At 38.7% G+C, this 21,391-nt stretch overlaps 1 protein-coding gene across 1 annotated transcript in view; it reads right to left on the reverse strand.

Moving 5' to 3' along the window:
* Positions 1-7,586: 7,586 nt before the first annotated feature.
* The window catches only part of DCLK3 (doublecortin like kinase 3), a 36,350-nt gene continuing 22,545 nt past the window's right edge, over positions 7,587-21,391 (reverse strand). The window contains exons 2-5 of the mRNA XM_067560926.1: positions 18,181-20,060; positions 11,915-12,047; positions 10,823-10,990; positions 7,587-10,043 (exon numbers count right to left, since the gene is read on the reverse strand). Coding sequence (XP_067417027.1) covers positions 9,847-10,043; positions 10,823-10,990; positions 11,915-12,047; positions 18,181-20,060 — 2,378 coding nt within the window. The 3' untranslated portion in view covers positions 7,587-9,846. The remainder of the gene's footprint in view (positions 10,044-10,822; positions 10,991-11,914; positions 12,048-18,180; positions 20,061-21,391) is intronic.

Genomic DNA, 21,391 nt, shown 5'->3' on the forward strand with positions numbered 1-21,391 from the left:
ATTCAGTGTTTATAAATGCAAAGTAATGCACACTGGAAAACATGATCCTATTTATACATACAAAATGACAGGTTCTAAATTAGTTATTACCACTCAAGAAAGATCTTGGAGTCATTGTGGATAGTTCTCTGAAAACATCTGCTCAATGTGCAGTGGCAGTCAAAAAAACTAACAATGTTAGGAATCATTAGGAAAAAGGGATAGATAATAAAACAGAAAATGTCATAATGCCACTATATAAATCCATGGTATGCCCATACCTTGACTACTATATGCTGTTCTGGTCACCCCATCTCAAAAAAGATATATTAGAACTGGAAAAAGTACAGAGAAGGGCAGCAAAAATGATTAGGGGCGTGAAACAACCTCCATATGAGAGATTAAAAAGACTGGGAGTGTTCAACTTAGAAGAGAGATTACTAAAGGGAGATATGATAGAGGTTTATAAAATCATGAATGGTGTGGAGGAAGTGAATACATGTTATTACCCCTTCATATAACACAAGAACCAGGAGTTGCTCATTGAAATTAGTAGGCAGCAGTTTTAAAACAAATATAAGGAAGTACTTGAGTAATCCATTCCCTGTCATCCAGTCCCAGCTTCTGGCAGTCAGAGATTTAGGACACCCTGACCATCTTGGTTCATAGTCATTGATGGACTTAATAGCCATTGATCAACTTGGTTTATAGCCATTGATGGACTTATCCTCCAGAAATTTATCTAATCCTTTTTTGAGCCCAGTTATACTTTTGGCCTTCACAACATCCCATGACAACCAGTTCCACAGGTTGACTGTGCATTGTGTAAAGAAGTCCTTCCTTATGTTTGTTTTAAAACTTTGCCACCTCACTCATCATCAGTGTATACACAATGTGTCCAACCATTTAATGGTGTCATCATCAGCCAGGTGGAGAGCCGGTAGCCCGCCCTCGAAATAAGTCAGTGGACACTCAACAATGATACGCAACGTAGTCTAAAGTTGACCACAATTACATCATGGGTCATTAGAAAAAACTCATTTAACGAGACTGGCTGCACTGTTGCTTTGTCCTGTTCAAAACAAGTTCAGAGATGATCACTGGTACCTTGGCAGATCAAAACCTGGAGGACAGATGGTTGGGTAAGTGACAAGAAAGTGATTAACAACTGTTGTCGTTGACCGCAACGAAGCAGATTCCACCGTCACATCCTGTGGTGGTATAAATGACGTTCAGAAGGCAAGCAAGCTGGTGGGTAGTCAAAAAGAGGTCTGCATACAACAACAGGTCTCTATTCTCATGGATCTTAGCCAGCAGCATGACAGAGGCCTTTTCACAGAGAATATGGCGCAGTGTAATGTTGCTAAGTCTCAGCTGCCATGGCAATAGAGTTGTCCGCAAAGGCCCAGTAACAACACGCACAGCTTTGTTAAGCTCTACATCAACCAGCCTCATGTGAGACAAGCGACACCAGACAGGAGCACAGTACTGTGATTGAATAGCAGAGGGCAAGAGCTGATGATCTAAGCATCCAGTTGCTCTCACCCCAGGTTGAACCAACCAATTTTCTGAGCAGGTTGTTCCAAATGCTGATTTTGGCTGCTGTCTTCCTCAAATGGTTGCAGTACTGTGGATAGTAATGACCTATCCAATGTCACACTAAGGTAAACTGGGTTTGGATCATGCTGCAGGTGTTAGCCATTGAGGAAAATGTTTAACTCGTGGCTTGCATTATGCAGATGGAATACACTAGAAATGGTCTTAGAAAAGCTCAGCTGAAGGCACCATTGATTACAATAGTCTGCCATGAGCTTCATATCTTCCCTCAAGACCTTGTCAATTTCTGAGAAAGACTGAGCTTTGTAGCTGCAGCAGATGTCATTAGCATAGATAAACTTGCACAAGAGTGTAGCTGGCAGATCGTTGATGTACACATTGAACGGTATCAGTGAAAGAACTGCGCCTTGAGGGAGGCCGTTGAGCTGATACTTCCAAGAGCTACAGCAGTTGCCCATGTGTACTCTAAACTGACTCTTTTGGAGAAAGAGCTTTACTATTTCGACCACCCACTGTGAGGCAAATGGAGAGTTTGAACAAAAGGCCTCCATGCCAAATTGCGTCATAGGAGGTGGTCAAATCCAAGATGATGGCTCATGTCTTTAGATTTTGTTGAAAACTGTTTTCGATAAAGGTGGTCAAACCCAGGACTTGATCACATGTGCTGCATCCTTTCCTAAACCCTGTCCGCTCAACTTGCAAGACTTTGTCCAAATCTGGAGCAATTTGTTGGAGGATCAAAAGCTCAAACACCTTGAAACATACTGACAGTAAAACTATTCGGCAGGAACTTGACACACTATAGTGTCTTTGCCCAGCTTAAAAATGGCAAAAATCTTTGCTTGACTCCAAGTGTGTGGTAACGTCATCTCATTGATGACCTGTATGTAGAAGTTAGTAAGCCACTGTGACACCTTTGGTCCAAGGTGCTTGAGGAATTCTTGCAAGATGTTATCATGGCCCGCCACTGTGCCTAGCTTGATGGAATTAAGGGCTTTAACTAGCTTGTCAACCGTAAATGGCTCTGGTTGACTCCTACCCACAGTCTGATGTAGAAGTTGGCACCATTCGTCATATACTTTGCATTTGAATCACTTCTTCAGCAGGACCTTTGCTACCAGCAGAAGATGACTTGCAACCTCACTGAGTTTAACCAGAGGGCAATTTTGACCCAGAGGTTGTTGAGCAGTGCCCAGATGACTGGAACTTGATCTGCCAGCTGGGCCTTGCAACCTCACTATTATGCCTTTTTCCAGACATTTATGAATATGTTGAACAGCACTGGTCCCAGTACAGATCCTTGGCATTCAAACCCCTAGCTGGCCTAGAAGATGTCACCCTAAATGTTTAAGGTGCGCATGGTAAAATCATTGCATAAAACTAGGATCAGCTATATAATGGTGTGACCGTTTAAAAAAATAGAAATCTCAGATTCATTCTGCTTCCTTTAGTGTTTTTGTGTGTATAGCTTTGTTCAAATTTTCCTCTCACTTTCTGCATCCCTTGTACAGTTCAGTATGGTATCTGGATGCTGGGTTCAGCATATTTTTGTTTTACAACCTTCCCACCCCTTTTCCATACACATTTTTCTTTTCTTTTCTTGGGAGATTGCTATTACATTTTAGTGCCCTTGAGCATTGCAAGAGAGAGTTATGAAGACATTTACAAATAAATTTCAAAGAAATCCTTGCTTGGTTGAATCATTATTCAGACTTATTTACATAGTGGAGAGGTTTCAATTTTTCTTTTTAAGGACTAGCCCAGGCATCCCCCATCTTGTTGTTCAGGAGTGATGACCCAGATGGCAGGATATTTGGGTTGCTATGGTACATACTCAAAACCACTTTTCCACAGATACACAGAAATAACTGGGGAACAATCACTGGAATGTTACACATAGGGAATAACACATTGTTTATTTTACTCACTGAAGATTCGTTCAACTCATCTACAGCATTGATTTACTTCAAAGAAATAAAGACATCTTGGAAAAAGTAGAGTTTTCTTTGCATTTTCCTCACTTCTACTTGCCTATCTTCATGTTCCCCTTTTCTTCTGCTTGGCTGCAACTTCACAAGGGCCACATTTTTAAAAATAGGTACAAGGTGCACTCAAACTGGATTACTACATACATGGTGGATTTCTATATGTGCAGCACATATGCATGTATTTTTGCAGGCATACCACTGCATCTATGTTTGAAAGTTGGCCCACAATGTATCCTACACTCATCAGTATGTAGACATTAGCATATCAGATTAGGTACTGCTAGTATCCAGTCGTGACCAATATCAGAGGATATGGAAAACAAACAAAAATAATGCACCTGGCCAGTTCAGTGCCATACATAAAATGGTTGAAAGGGGTGCATTATCTGAGCCCAGCAGGTGATAAGCTTATGCTCTGAAGTATTCAATTGAATTAAAGTTGCCAACATCTCAAGCTCTGTATCTACAAATGTTTACGGTCACAAAATTATATATTCCTTTTAACAATCTAGCAACAGAATTTGCTTGATAATGGGCTACTGTAGTGAATGCCACAGACTGATGATAAACTCTGTAATTACAAGTCTCTAAAGAAAAACTGTCTTCATATCTGAAACCTTTGAGATTAAATATTTTTTGGAAAGATTTGTGCTGAAATCTTTCCAGAGAAATGCCTTCTGAAGGGACACTGACAATCATATTCTAAGAGGCATCATTGCCTCACAGAGCAATAATAATACAACCATCTTTCATTTAAAACATGACACTTCTCCAGCAATCAAACCTGGCATCCAATGGGCCTTATTCACTACAGCTATGCATGAAGGCTACAAAGGATTTAGGAAATAGTTCGTAACAGATCCTAAATGTTTCTCCCAATCCATATAGTCTGATTGTATTTTGGGCAGATATTCCCACCACTTTACTGCAGAAACACTTTTATTTCTAAATTAATCTGCACTGATCTAATTTAGTATTTAGATATGACCTTAATTCACCAAAGGTTCATTCATTACTTACACCCCTATTTATCATAATTTAGAATCAGCTCTGATTACACACACAATGTACATTTTGACCTGTCAGATTTGTTTTACCTTGTTTTCCTGTTCTGAACTATTTATCTTGTAATGATTAAAACTAACTTTCTGCACTAGTCAAGCAATTTCTGAAGTGCCAGCACAGGTTTTATTTGTGTGTAAATAAAATCTGTTTTGTAATGCAAGGCTGGTACAGTGAACCGGTGGATTGGATGTTACAAAAAATCACCTATTCCTTTCCCAACAAATCGCATCTGATTGTGACAACTTTAAAAGCATATTTCAGTAAAATATTGCCAGACTGTGATTTTATTAGGAACACAGGAAAGATAACTCTATCCAGCTGTTAATATCAATGCATTAAATCACAGTCTTAATTAGCCCTCCGTACATATGACTAAAATGCAGTGCTGCACTGTTATAAATTAGAGTGATTGCTATAAAAAGGTCAGTATTTGCTAACAGATACTACACAGTTATTCCTAGTTGAATAGTAGGGAAGTTGTGGTATCATAAGTAACGTGTTGTAGTAAATGTGGACACACATTGATTTTAAATGGCAATCACTTTATCACAGGCATTCACCAGCTATAGAGAAAGACTAACTTCTGTAACATCTTCCAGAACATCATCTATATAGTATTTGCATTTCTTTTTATGCTATTTCAGGTACAGAAGTATTGATGTTGAAGACCTATAGGAAAATAATACTTTTCAATGTCAGAATTGAAATATACACAAACTGCTGAGAAAACCAAGTCCTTTTGAAGTAATTTCTGTAATAATTGTCAGTTTTACTTATAATTACTTGTTGCCTCAAGCAAAGTAAGCCCCTTTTAAAATAAATGAGAGTTTAAAAAAATGAATATATGACATTTCAATGTATCACTATGTGTATGAGGTTTTAATGGAAATAGCTTCATTTGTCATGATTGCTTGCAGGAACAGAATATTCAGTGGACATGATTATTTGTGGCACTGAAAAATAGGAAGAGATAGTCAATCCATGTCTGAGGGCAGCTCTTCGTCAGTGCAGCCCAGATAGGAAGACCTCCATCCCCTCCCTGCCACTTTTACAGTGCTCATCCGAAAGCCTCCTTTGTTGAGTTCTGTTTAGATGACAGCGAATCTTTCATCAGAATAGGCTAAGCACAGTTTTGCTGCCATTTGTTCATACAATTAGGAGGCAACATTTCAATATCCCTGCAATTAACACTAAAGTGATTTGTAACCCAATACCAGCCAAACTGACCATTTCCCATCATGCTGAGCAACCTAGCTGTGCTTATGCAAATACACTATGTTTTTGTTAAGATGAAAGGGGGAATGGACCCTCGTGGACAAAGTGAGAAGGAGGTCTGTGGAAAACTTCATTAAGTAAGAATTTAACCAGCAAAGAGAATTGTACCAATGGAAAAACTTGCGAGTTCACTGAGTCTATGAGTCATGGTAACAGCCATCAAAAGTGAAGTATGGATTTAGCTTTCAACATCACAACATATAAGGTGAGAAAAGTGCAGTATTAGCCACATCAGCTTAAAGGAAAAAAACATACCTTTGCCTGCTGTCCTCTTGAATTTGATAAATTATCTAGCAAACCCTATCAGATTCCCCCTCCCCCCCCCCTTTTTATAGGGTGCCATTGATATCCACAGTTTCTAGAATACAGAATCCTATTTCACCATTAACTTTTCTTTTTAAAGGGGTCTTTCTTGGATTTTTCCTTTTTAATGTTCAGAATCTTAAGGACATTGGTAATAAGTTTTAATTTTTATTCTGGTGGAATAGTCTGGCAGTATGAGAGTCCAAATCAGAGGAAGACCAGGAGGAAAGAGAAATTTCACCCTTCTCAGGAGGATGAAGAGGAACAGTGAGCGTGAGATCTCAATGTGGGCTTTAGTCTTCTCTTGCTTTTGGCTATTTTCCTGTGTGGTTCTGGGAGTTTTTTGTTGGTGTTTTTTTGTTTTGTTTGGTTTGGTTTGGTTTTTTGCTTTGCTTTGCTGAGGCAAAGGAAATGGCTCTCTATGGTCCAAATCTAAGATGAAGGTGACTCATGGAGAATGGGTGATTGGAGGAGGTTGCTGAAAGGGGAGAAAAGGGGGGGAAAAGATAGATACAAGGGGGGAAAGCTCTCTATGATGAGTATATCCATATAGAAGAAAATTTGGAATCTCTGCACCATAAAGACAGGGTCTGAGTTGGAAGGTCTTGGAACAGGAAGGGGGAACACTTGAGAAGAGAGAATATTGGATGGGCAGAGAGTTGCGAGCCCTTGAGATTGAACGGCTCTCACAGATTCCCTGCCTTTGCTAGCTTTCTTTGAGTGCATCCTCCTCCATCTTGTAAAATATCAGCATGAGCAATTCTTGATGGTACTGGGCAAGCTAAGCACTCTGGCGCCTTGCAGACTCATTGCTTCAAGCTCTCAGATTGAACTGCTCTAGACCTCTGAATCCCCAGAGCTGACCAGTGTACAACTGCAGAGACTGGGCCCAGGAAGCAGAGGAAAAAAGAAGAGAAGAGAATAGCTAAAAGGTAAAGAAAAGAAAAAGGTGGAAGCCCAGAGGAGCAGCACTGAGATGCTTCCTGAACATCTCAATTGAGGCAGATGATTGGAGTCCATGGCTGAGGGTCTCCATCTTTTGTCTTCTGCAAGACCAATAAAAAATTCTTTAGTGCTGCCTTCTGCACTTAGTATTCCCTTCCATAACTGCATAGTCCAGGGCCAGGACCGAAGGAGACTATGCAGTGACATCGGGCAGTATAAACTCTGTTTAGTCAGTCTGGGACCTAGAGAGCCAGAGAGAATGACAAGAATCTTTCCTTGCAGCAGCTGAAATAAATAATCCCTTTCATATTAATCACTAATGTATTCTGTCTCTTCTACACCATAAAACTATTACACATAATTTCTTAAAGGTGACCAAGCAACCCAGTCATCCAAAATCCAGACTAGCAGATTAATTTGCACCTACAAATGTGTTTCAGTCGCTTCAAGCTTATTCTTATATTTGACATTGCATGTTGGAAGGTTTTTTTAATAAATAGTTTCCTGTCAAAGATAGAATTAATAAGTTTACAGAGGAAAAATTATTACTTATACATAATTACCACACAAGGCCTCCAGAGTACTAGGGTTCTTCATGGCCCTGACTCAGGAAGGCACTTGAGCATACTGCTTAAATCCATCATTGTTCAGGAAAGCACTTGAACCTGTGATTTATTTCTTTCCTGAAAAGGGATGCTTTCCTTAATCAGCGCCTAGATACAGGTGTATAGTATATCAATTAAATATAATTATTGGCCAATTTTAAAGATCTAAGAGTTTTGTTTGATTAACAATTGAATTCTACTGCAACCTTTAATTCAGTATATATTAAATATGAACCAGTTGAACTGGCTTATAAGTATTGAAGGTGCAATTCTCCCCTCCGATTCCATTAACAGATTTCAATTCTGACATTTTATTCTTATGGCAGAACATTTTGTTAGAACAGACACATGATGCAACACCTTTAACTTTTTTGACAATCCCATCAGTTTAAACTTTCAACTTAAAAAAATATTCTAGGCCTTATAGTTATTAAAATATCCTTCTGATTATGAAACAATACAACATTGTTTTACTATACATACAGACAAAAAGACTGAAACAATAGCTTTGAGTGTGCCTCCATACATATCAGTGCGCTGTTAACACAAAGCTAATATTAATAAACATTTTAAATATCAATATTGTTAACTACCATATGTGAGCTGTTGGCTATTTTACCAGAAACAGACAACAAATGTTCTTGTTGATTTTGGTTGGATAACAAATAACTCTGGGATACAAAAGATATATTAGGTCATACTCATTCCTGGGCTTGGATTTTTCCCTACATATTTTTTATTTTATTTTATTTTATCCAGTCCAGTTTTAAATAATTCAAGAAATGATGCTTCTGCCACTTCCTTTGAGAGCCTTTTCCATAGAATAATAGGAACTATTTTCCTGAGTTTAGTTTTTATTTCATTTCATCCCATTAATCATACTTATATACTAGCCAAGTGAAACACCAAGGAAGGGGAGATAAGCCACTAGGGGAAGGTGGCAAGAGGGAAAGAGGCCAGCAACAGACACCAGAAGAGTCAAAAGATTATTAAGCAGCCACCGTGTAGAGGAGAGGGGAACCATCAGGTAACGGGCTAAGACGAGTTTAAAAGCGTTTCACAATTATTTCCCCTCCTTCAGCACAAGAGAATACTGGAATCCAGAACCACCTGAGAGGACCTGAAAGGACAGCTCTGATCTTGAAAAAATACTAAGTAACTGTTCTCCACATGCCACCTCATAAAAAGTAGCCAGAGTTCCCACAGACTTTTTGTTCCCAGAGAAGGAAAAAAGAGACTACTCAGTAGCACATAGCAAAGTATTACAACAGTCTTGCAAAGCTGCCATGAGAAATTGCCAGCCATGATATCCTTCCTCTCTCTCCAAGAACCAATGTAGAAACATAGGAATTGCATACCATAACAGACCATTAGTTTAACTCAATCTCCCTGTCTCAGAGAATGACCAAGGAAGGATGTTTCCTAATACCTAATACCATAAAATACCTAGTTAGGTACCTAACTTTGTGAATAAGACTGCAAGGATTTTTAATCCCTCATACACACTTATGTGTTCACATGATAAACCAAATCACAGAGGTTTGAGTTGAACTACTGAAAGATGAGGGGCTCAAATTTTTCTCTACCTGGATTAACTCACCACTATTTATACTGAATACAAATAGTTTGCAGCATATTTAATGTAACCTGTAGCTAACTGATATATTCCTTTATATTGTGTTTACTTATCGTTTCTGTCACTAGCACTAATTGGTATAAAGGCTTGCTCTAGAGGTTATAGACATATTTCCAAAACAAGGCTCCATAAACACAAAACTTCTGGCAGCTACCATACAAAATAAGTACAGAAAACGCCCCATAATCATCAGTGATGTTAACTGCAGAAATAAATACTTTTCAGCTATAAAAGACAAACATTTTGTAACCTAAAGGCCCAGTTCAGTGTTTTTTTAAAAAAAGGACACGTTGAGACCTATCCAATGGCCAGTGAAATCAGTGGAAAGACTCAGTCACTTCAGTGGGCGCTGGACCAGGCCTTGAAATTCCAATACTTCCCCAGATTCTCAAAATCTAAAAAAACGTCGCACAACAACAACAACAACAACAAAGGGGCCCAATTCATTTAGGAAAGGAAGAAATGAAGAGGACTAGATTAACAAGAAGGGGTTTCACATGTCGTCATCTACAGCTTCCTTCCTGCGCTGGCTGCGAAAGTGGCGCTCAATATTTATTGTCACTTCTCTCTGCAGATTTCTGCTGTTGGTTTTTCCAGCTGTTCTGATCCAGGGATGCTGAAGAACTTGTTGAGCTGTGTAGCGTTTTTGAGGATCTACCACCAGAAGCCTAGATATCAGATCTTTCGCTGCTATTTCATGTCAAAAAAAAAAAAGAAAGGGGGGAGAGGGGAGAAGAAAAGGGGAAAAAATATGATGTGATGATGTTGGTGGCCTGATGTCCAGTTAAAACCAAATAAAACATCATGTCCATTTTCTTACTACTTTTGCCATAACAATATAGATGACTATTAACTGGGTCAGAATTTAATGACATGAGGTGACAAATCCCTAATGTGTCTTTTTGGCAACACCATCCTCCCCCACGAGAAGCCAGGAGGCAGAGACGAAGGGCAGATTTCCAAGCTAGGGAATTTAATCTGCAGGCACCAGAGGACAAGCGACTAGAGGAGCCTCTGACTGCCGGATGTGGGTACTTGGTGCCAGGCCTGTGGAAGAATAGAGTTCTATGTGGAGGCTTAAGACTAAAGGCACTGCTGAACAAGGGTTTTTCAAACAAGATACTGTAGACAGACAAAGTACTAAACTGGATGAAGAATCCCAGTGATTTCAATGGGGCCATGGGTCACTCTTGGACTTCATCCTTGTGTGTCTTTTGCACAGACCTTCCCACTCTAACATCACCAAATGTACTGCTTTGGCGCCTTATTCATGGACATATTTATAGCCAAACAGCAGAAAAACCCTCGCTCTTCCTTCAGAAAGGGAATTATATCCAATTTAAATGTATCAGAGCTGATTTTCATATACACAGTTGTTGATATGAATTGAGGCCTAAATTCATGTTTTAAAAAAACACTGCAACAGAGTCTGTAAGCTCCTGCAGTAGGGTATAAGTGATGAATCTTACCACCCGAAATACTGTCCCAGTATGGTGAAAGGAATTCATAGTGACCCAGCTGTATGATTTGAAACAGTTCTTCTTGATCTCGCTCCTGACTTCGAAAAGGAGGGAAGCCACACAGCAAAATATAGAGTATCACACCAGTAGCCCACATGTCTACTTCCAGTCCATAGCCTAGGGAAAAGAAAGGTAAATACCATTTTTCATACCTCTTACCAAAAATACCTTTTAGAGATGAAACTCATACTTGCAAGGTGGTTTCATATTACATTCTTTAAGAAACACTGTCGGTCCATAGCTTTGTCTGCTGCTCAGAAACTCAGTTTTCTGATCAAGAGTGGTGAATGAAAGAAAAAGCGACAAAGGCACCTCCTGATAAACTGCATACTACACTGCACTATCATTTTATTATAATAGTCCTTACATAGCCCCTTTCCTCTTCAAAACACTTGACAAACTTTGTCAACTTCACAAGGCCAGTGTCGATTATAGCTTAATTGAAAAAAATGCAGCATACATTTAAAAAACTCTCTTGTAAAACAGTTCTTTTTAGGTTCTCATTCCCTTCTACAAGCAGGAAACGGATCCCAAGTTTCCTTTCTAATTCACTATGACTACAGATGGGTAATTCTGCTCTACAAAACAAGAACCCCAAAAGGCACACTCATGCCTTGAGCCAAATTGAACTGCAAACCTTTTCCAGGTTTGAATCTATTTGGATAAGAAACTCCCCAAACTTTCCTTCTCTCTAATTGGTCTTTCAATATCTTGGATTGTTGATTAGTGTGACCATTCAGGTCCATTGCCTTCTCTTGAACTGATGGGACTTTAAGGTTGTAGAGGCTTCAGCCATGAGGCAGGAAGAAAACGGGAATCTTCGGTGCGTAATACTAAAACAATTTTTCTTTCTTTACATAATTTTAACATATATAATCTATGCTATTTTGATTCTTGCCAAATAAGAATAATATACATTTCAGTATTAAAACATTAATAATAGGAAGGTTAGTGAGGTTTCTTTAGTGATAAGCAATGCACAGAAATATTTTATGAACAGAGTAATTATTTGATTTTTTTTAAAACAGATATTATATTCACCCTTCTCAGCAAGTATTTCAGGGGCAACATATGTTGGTGTTCCACACACAGTAAATACGGGTTTTGTAACCTTCTTTGCAAGGCCAAAATCTGCTAGTTTCAACGTAGTAGATTTATCTGCATTATGCTGAACCTGTATCAAAACAAAAAAACAAACTGGATCTTAATCCAATGGTATTTGAGGGACAGAAGCAAATAAATAGATTAAATTCAGGATGGGGATAAACAGAGAGGATCAAATCTTTAGCCCAACAGTAACAAATTCAAGTTAGTCGAAATGAAGTAAAATAACATACCAATAAACAATATTCAGAGAGCAGTCTGTACGTTCAGAAAGTCAAAAAGACAATGAACATTTTCAAAAGGAAAGGCTATAAATGAAAAAGAAAACTCACTGTTCTACAAACTGTGTTACTCAGCAATTTCCCAGAAAAAAAACAGGTGGTGAGGAAGGGATGAATAAAGAAGAAATATCCTTCTTTCAGACAGAGATTTCAAAGTTAATTTACCCACCATCACCACCTTTGGAAACCAAATGCTTCACAAAGAGAAAAGCTGTGGAGTTCTTTCTCACTAGTAACATGTCTAGTCATATCAGTTTTGTACAGGTATTTCAGATTAGATACCAAATTTGTAGTATCACTGCAAACTGTTATTTTTACTCCTCAACTGATCCATTTATATAGAACTATTAAAGGTTTTAAAAACATTGTAATTTGCACATTATTCTGCCCAAATATGCTACTCTACCTTCTGTTATGGAAATGAACATTGGTGGGGCTGAATATTGGTGAAGGAAAGATATAGAAAGGATAGGAGAGAGGGGCCCTGATTCTGGACTGTTCTTTCATCACTATACATCATTGGCAGATTACATCTCTGGTATCCCTTTGGAAAATATTCAAAAAGTATCTTCCATTCTAGTTTTATTAGTACATATCTAACATTTTTTAAAAAAAAAAACAGAATTAAACATTACATTTGAGAAACCAAGGTACTCAAAAGTCAAGCAATGCAGAAATACTATATTAATATTCTTAATATTAATACTTACAATTCATATTCAAATTTTAAAAGTAAACTAATCAGGACTTTGCTTTGAATGAGAAAGTGTTAGCCTCTATCAATATAGGCAACAAAGAAATGCGGTATTCTGCATGAAATCCCGAGAAATCTGGACTTCACAGGTTTTGAAGGGATAAACTAGCATGTGAGATGCCAAGCACAGCCCACACTTTAACACCTCACACCCCATAATCAGACACAACTTAAGACGGCCAAAAATTCAAGATGGTCCTTGTAACAAAACAACTGAGGGCACAGATGGGATGAGGTCTGCTATCCCACATGCATTACCCAGTCAAAGTACATTTGTATCCTTGCAAAAATTATAAACATAGCAACACTTCCAGGATCCATAAGCAAAACATTTTTAAAAGGCATTATCAATATCACACAGAAAATAAGGTACATATTAATAATATAGTTCATAAAAAAAATCCATACTGCTTTTTAGCTAGCACCCATACTGGCTGGGTTGGGCTTTTTTTTTTTTTTTTAAAGAATCAGTCAACTTCCCTAATTTCTCAGCAGCACAGCTGACAAAATGCAAAAAAACATTATTATTTATACAAAGGTAGCAACCACAGTTTTCTAGAGCATAGAGGGAAACTCAGTCCAGGTTCCCTCATAGAGCTCACACGCTAAGAATACAAGAAAGAACCCAAGAAAGATACAAAGATACAATTGAAATATATAAAGTCTTTATGTACACTTGCATGTATGTAAGTGTTACTTATACCTAGATATCTATGTATACCTATGTATATAGACACAGAACCTTTTACAAATATTTAATAAATGCATATCAAATATACCCAACTGCCACTCAAATCCTGCAAATTATCATAGTAAGAAATAAATAAAAGTGAAATTCTCACATCCTCATATACAAGCTAGGGGACTTTGTCCTGCAGTGAACTCCATACAGGCAGACTGCTGCTTCTATGCAGAGCCCCACTCAACTAAACGGGGAATGTGTGGGTACCAGGGTCCACACATGCTGAATGCGCTATTGTATTTTCTCTTTTATCAACCAATCTTCAACTCTACTCTCCCATTACAACACAAGGTGGCGATAGCGCACCACCTGTTATTTCAGAACACCACCAATCTGCTTTCATTTCACATGGCAACAAAATAGGTAGGAATACTAAACACCTTTGATACAATTTAAGGTTGTGTAACAAACATACCTTTCAAAGAAAGTGATGTAAATTGTTGGGATGCCTGGAGGCCCCACCACATCGTGATTTGCTAATTCATTGTGCGTGGAAACAATTTAAAAGCCCACTCAGATGGGGTGGCTATTATTGCTCCACACAGTCCCTTTATCCCAGTCCTCCTCCTCTCCCTCTCTCTCCCAGAGAGCCTTTCATCTGGCGGCACAAAAGCAAGTAGCCCTCCCCTACACAAATGCTCACGCACTCTGGTAGAATAAATTACTTGTCAATCTCTTTTCCCTTCTGAGATCAAAGTACATAATCTCAGTGATATGACAGAAATCCACAGCCTCTTGAGCTGAAAACTGTCTCTCCCAAACCTACAAGGTATGTTCCATGGAACAGAGTACAAATATTGCCAACCAAACAAAATGATTAGTGCTGCTACCACTATAGTTAAGGATTTCTAATGCATCCATCACTGTGCACCCATATGATTTCTATTATCAAGCCACTATCTGACATGGAAGGGAAGGCAACTGTGGCAGCAGATCCTCATTTCCCTCTCCATTACCCTGATCACTGCTACTCCTGCTCCTTTTCTCTGGCCATGTCTACACTACGACGCTAACTCATATTTAACCGGAGTGTCAAATACTGCTCCTCCTACACTTACTCAACTGGCATTAAACAGGAGTCTTGTTTTGTTGGACAGAGTCAACCACACACAACATCTGCGGTAGCAAAGTTTGCTTGCTAGATATCAAAGTTTAGCTCAGTTGACCCTGTTTGTTGGTCAGAAGGAGAAAGATCACCTGCGTTCACACACCTATTGTCAAGCATATTTTGTTTCTGTAGTGCAGCCACAGTCCTTATACCTCTCAGTTCTGTTGCACTGAGTGTGGAAGTAGCTGGCAGACAGAGCAGCAAAAGACAAAAACAATGAGGGCAAATGATTGTTGCAAAAGTTGCCACTGATAAGAAGAGGGAAACACTACATGGAAAAAAAACTAGTTTTTCTCTCCCATTCCCCATTTCTTGGTAGCTGTCAGGCAATCCAATACGAGGACAGGCACTGAGGGTCAAGGAGAAAATGGAAACACTGTAGGGTTTCAACACCTATAGCAACACACTTTGTTTAAACTGATGGGACTCCCCTCCCGAAGAATCATTTCACACCCCCATTACCTGCCAAATGCATCCGACAATGGGATGAGCACATTAGCTCGTGTTTGACATTTGTGTCGCTAGCCTTCAGTTGACAGCACTTTAAGTTTACTGGAGCAGTTCCTCCTAGTCCCATACTATTCTTTCAGTCTGTCTGAAGACTCAGGGAAACAGTACTACAATGGGTCACATTAAAAGGTCAGAAAGTTAAAACTATTTCTTGAATGTATTGTATGCTTAAAGGTGCTTATTGGACAGCACATATGTGCCTTAGAAACACCACCACCACCAGGCATTACAATTAGAAATAAAAATCCATCCGCCCACGTAGACTATCAGTCACAGCCAAAGGATCCGCTACAATGACAAATGCAAGACCCTAGAGACAAGCTACCCACCAAAGAAAAGAACACAGTTCCCAGTTAACATGAAGAATGGGGAAAAACAGGGGGTTGACAACTGAAGGAAAACAAACCAACAACATGACAGCTGACATTCTGCAGAACCTGATAGGTTGATAAAGTTTAAAATCCCCTGGCTAAGCTCAGCAATAGCACAGTTCCAGATGTTTGTGCATGAAAGGACAGGTCAGCCCCTATACTCATTCAGACTTTGTTCTCTCTGCCAAGACTGACAACCAGAGGGCTAATTAGTGCCAGTTGTGGTTGCAGTTTTTGAGATGTGGAGCATAAATTCATTTCCTGCAGACTAACAAGCAACCATCACTATAACTGTAAAAGATTAAGAGCTATATATATTTTTTATAATAGCCATGAGCTCAATTTCAGCTCCTTCTTCTATCCCATAATATCCCTATGTGGTAATACTTCTTTTAACATTGAATTAAAAAATATTGTGGCCATTATTGATTTGTTCATTTGTTTAAAAGAAATTTTTCCTTTTTCCTCTCCAGGCTTTAATAAATATGAGAATTTCAAACAGCCTTTCACGGCAGTATCTACAAATACACAAAACGAGGCTCCTGAACTCATTTGTATTAATTGTCTACTCAGCCTCTTGAATATGATATGATCGGTATACCCAGTTACAGCTAATTGAGGTGTGTTTCTATAAACAGTATTTCTGATGGGTATTCAGTCAAGTAACAGAAAGAGAGAGGCCTCTAAAACAAATTTATAAACAGCTATTTCTCATTAGATTTAAATACCCGTGCTCTAATATGAAAACATATCTGCTGAATATTGGGCACGTTTCTCTTCATAAAATATTTTGCATCCCATTGTACCTTATCTGTATGCAGGCAGGGTGGCCAACATGAACATATTAATCCTGTAAATCTTCACTAGGGGCCAGATTCTCCATTGCTTTGCACCTTGTGTAGTCATTTACACCAGTACAAAGTGGGTGTAAAGTGCTAGAAAATCTTTGCACTGGTATAAGCACCTACACACATGCAGGGAAATGGAGAATCAAGCCCCAAGTATTTTACTAGGATTCATTTAATTTTGGTAAAGTTTGGAGGAAAAGTCAAAACGTGGTTCTCAAGGAAAACTAACTTCGGAAAGAGTGCACTTGAATCTGAGCCTTTCATGCCAAAAAATAGAGTGGGCAGGCCTTGCTCATGGCAGAACACAGAAATACACTCTCCCCACACCTGGCTGATTCAATCCACACCACATCCTCCATCTTTTCTCATGCAGATCAAATCCCAAGAGATCCTCCTGAGACTGACCAATACGCGTCAGGAGCCAGTCCCCACACTGTCAGCAAGGCAGACACATCCATCTGCCTATTCCTGTTCATTCCCTGTCTGCCCACAGACTACTGCCTCCTTTGTCACACTGGACTTACTCCAGCCATTCATGAGAAGCATATGTTCCTTTAGGGATTTGGCTTGCAAGGAGTCCAGGTTGGTTTTTTTTTTTTATGTCCCTTTGCTAGCAGATGGAATTAGAGTTGTTCAAGACATGCAAATATGGCCATCTGGGGTTTTCCATCTGGTCAGAATTTTGGAATATTAGTGAAGAGTCAAAATATATGACCAGCAAGGCAGAATAACTCACTTTTACCACCGTGCACAGGGCATAACCCAGAGCCCCAATCCTGCAAACACTTATGCCCTTGCTTACACGTAATCATAAGTAGTCCAATCAACTTCAATGGGACTACTCACATGCTCAAACTTAAGAACATGTGTAAATGCTTTTTGCATCGGGATCCAAGTTAAAATTTTGCTTTGGCTGACTTCAGTACCATACTTCATTGGGACATTTGTGTTTTCATTTCAGGAGACTTGTCAATCAGCTAGTAAATTCCAGGTGCATGAAGTAAACGATTGCACCATGCACTTATCAGTAACACACATAATCCTCATGAAATTAGAAATCACCATATAATCTCCAACAGAAGACTGGAGTGCCGGACTGAGTGATATAGCTGCAATGGAGAAAATGACCTTCAAATTAACAGGTTGAATGGGCATTATTTAATAATTTTTGGTTGACATGTGAAATGTTGTATGATTCAGTGTATGCTTTAGGCAAAATATTTGTTCTTCTGTGGCTAAAAAGAGGTCCCTAAATAAGAGGCCTGATTTTCAGAAGAACTGAATATACTCAGCATTCCTGAAAGTCAGGGCACTTACTTAGGTGCTCAATTGCAGGCATTCATATTATATGGCAGGCCTATCTGTGTTATGTTAAGGAAACTGTAAAACTGATTTCTCTTCACCTTTGTACGTGTATTTCTTTGAAAATAGTAACAATGCTGTATATATCTTTTCCCTAGTACTGAATCTTTTCTGTACTGTACTTGTTTAAAAATTACATATCCACAATCCTCCACTCACGCCAAAAAAAAAAAAACCCAACCCAATAATTTCTAGACAGATGCAACGTACTACTCTCCAGTACTTACCAGAAGATTTTCTGGTTTCAGATCTCTGTGGACTATGTTCTTTCCATGAATATAAACTAGAGCCTCACACAGATCAGTTATCATGAGAACAGCATCATGCTCAGTGAACTTTACGCTCTCTATGATTGCATCAAATAGGTCCCCTCCTGGGACATACTCCAGGATTAGGTAGATCTCAGCCTCAGTTTCATACACCTCAATCAAGCTCACTATGTTGGGATGAGAAAGGCTCTTAATGATCAAAATCTCATTTTCCATCATGTCCTCCTTCCCCTTCAGCTTGGATTTATCAACAATTTTCATGGCATAGTTCTGATTGGTGTTGCAACGCCGGCACTCCTTCACGACAGCAAAGTTCCCATCCCCAATGGTTCTGCCTATCTCATAATAGCTTTCCACATCAGCTCTAGTATGGACATTTTGTCTCAGCCTCGTGCTTTCAAATTCCTGTGGCTTGTTTTCATCTTTGTTGGCTTTATGTTCTCCCATCTTTTTCATCCTTGTCAATTCATTGTCTCCATGCACTACATTCTCTTCCTCTCCAGCACCTTCCTCTTTTGCCTTCCGTACCTCTTTGCCCTCCCCTTTTGTTTTTATTGGTTTCTCTGCATCTCCCGGAAAATCCTTCATTAACCAACAACTTTGATTGATTCTGGAACTGCTTCTATTCTCTTTCTTTGCTTCTTTTGCCACCTGTAGACCTTCTACAGTATTTTTCTTTATCTTTACTAACTGTTTATCATGATTCTCATGCCTTTCCAGATCCCTTTCCTTCTCAATACTCCTCTTTTGGTTTTCCAGCTCTTCATTAACATTCCTTTGTAAGGGTTTCCAACTCCTTCTACAACCAGTATCCTTCCATTCAACTTCCTCACCTTCTATAGAGTTTTCTGAAGATTTCTTGCAATTCCTCATTTTTACATTCCTATCTAAATTATATCTCTGACACATTCCCACCTTCTGGTCTCTGCTCTCAAATAAGACCTCCGCCTGCCTTTCCCTTTGTAGTTTTTGCCTCAGCTGTCTCTCTCTTTGACACTTCTCACATCTCACTACCTCATCTGAACTCTTTTCTGTTTCATTCTCAAGACTCTTTTCTTGGTTAAAATACCTCTCTCCTTCTCTGGCTTTTCTAGATGGCTTCACATCTTGCTCTCTGCCCCAACTTTCTATGCCCCATTTTTTTTTTGCCCTCACCTTCTCCTCTTGTCTGGTCTTAGTTTGAGTTTTTCCTTCATGCCTGGCTACTGGTTGGGGAGATATGGCATCACTGCAGTTCTTGGCAATCTCTGTCTCATCAAAGGCACTATCCATAGCTTTATCACACAGCCTGCTCTTAAATTTTTGGGATTGTTCCCAGTTTTGTTGAATTATATCAAGAGCATAGGGGCTGTTGGGATAAAGTTCTTGTATTACTTCTTCAAAGTTCTTCAAAGTCAACTGCTCCCTTCCCATAGCAATGAATGCATCACCTTCTCTGAAGAAATCAGAAACACTTCTTATTTCTCTGCCTTTCAAGTTGTAAAGTTTTCTCACACGATCATTTTTCCAACGTGGAAATCCCAGAGCTTCTGATATATCAGCCATCAGCTGTTCAAAAGTCTGGACAGATCGCTTGTTCAGAAGCAATGTTATCTTCCTTAGTGCATGTCCACCTGGTTTCACCACTGTAACAATCCTTGGCTTTACAGGGCTATTCTCTGAATGGATAGTGTGAAAACCATTCCGGGGGTTTAAAAAAGGGGAACTATAACTGTTTGCACCCAAGACAGGTTTTCCAAAATTTCCACGACCGATGGGTGGACAAGTCCCTTGTAGTCTCCTTTGTGTTATCCGTGAGCTTATACTGTTTAAAGTGTGGTCAAACAAGCCTCGGCATCCTGCAGCAAATAAAGAGAAAGCAGATTATTCAATTTTCTACACATCAATATATATAACCTCTGGAAGTAAAGCTAAATTTATTAAATATTGTTAAAGTGTTTTGAGATCCTTTGATGGAAGGCAGTATATACTTGCAGCTCCAACAGTATTTTCATTTTTGTGGTAAGCAGGGATCTTAGAAATCCGTTTCCCATAGAAAAACGTGGAATTTTGCATTTTCACAGAGAATCTTTAGTTTTTACATTTTGTGAAAAAATAAAAACGTATTAACTAAATTGTACTGAAAGTACCAGTGTCACTTATTCAATGTGCCCAACCACCCCCTCGTGGTTGATTTTTTAATGCACTTTAAATTTACAGTGGAACCCCATTTATCCAATCTAATTGGGACCAGGCAATGTCGGATAATCAAAAACTGGGATAATCAGGAGAATTGGCAGAGAGCTTTCTATCCCTTATTTTTAAGATGGGGGAGGGGAATGAGCCCCACCACTGTCAGCCCCAGGCAGCTGATGGTTTGGTTAACATGGAAAGACAGATAATGGAGGATTGGATAAACAGGGTTCTATTGTACATCAATAAAACATTTTGTTCAACTGATAGATATATATGTTGTGGATAGGGAACCTTTCTCTTCAGCATTTCATTTTAATTGTGCAAAAACATGGATTCTCATGATTTTTTAATCAAAGAATTTTGGGGTTTTTTATCATGGAAAACTAGGATCTTTGGTGATAAGGATTTCACCACACACACACACACACTCTCTCTCTTTCATGTCATTCTAACGAGAATGGAAAACTGGAATTTCCCTCTATAATATATTGAAACAAATGGGAATTTTCATTCTACACTTCTGTAAACAGAGTTTTGCACTAATTGCTTGTAAAATTATTGTAACATAAAATTATTATTTTGTGGTTCTAAATAACAGTAGTTACATTTTATCATTTGAATGCAAAGACCATTTAACATTTATACTCCATCACGATACATCTCTGAGAAATATATGATCCAAATTGATAAAAATATAACTTGAAGAAGTCAGAATAATCATTTACAACCTGTTTAACATCTTCTGAAATGTATGCCTGTGTTTCATATTTGTCTGTCTCAACTGGAACGTAAACTTTCCAGAGCAAAGATCTTATTTTTATGTGGCTGTAAAGTGCTATGTACACTCATTCAGATACCATAGTAATGGAGACCCTGTAAATACCTACATAGAGTTGATTTACGAGACTCCATAAAATATAAAATCATTAGTGATCATTTTTTTAGACTAGCTACCATAAACTCATATTTCCTTGGTTTCTAGGGTTTTTTTTTT

Source organism: Emydura macquarii, unplaced genomic scaffold, assembly GCF_026122565.2.
Source record: "Emydura macquarii macquarii isolate MOO-44397 ecotype Brisbane River unplaced genomic scaffold, CSIRO-AGI_Emac_v2 contig_2321, whole genome shotgun sequence".
NCBI classification, from domain to species: Eukaryota; Metazoa; Chordata; order Testudines; family Chelidae; genus Emydura; species Emydura macquarii.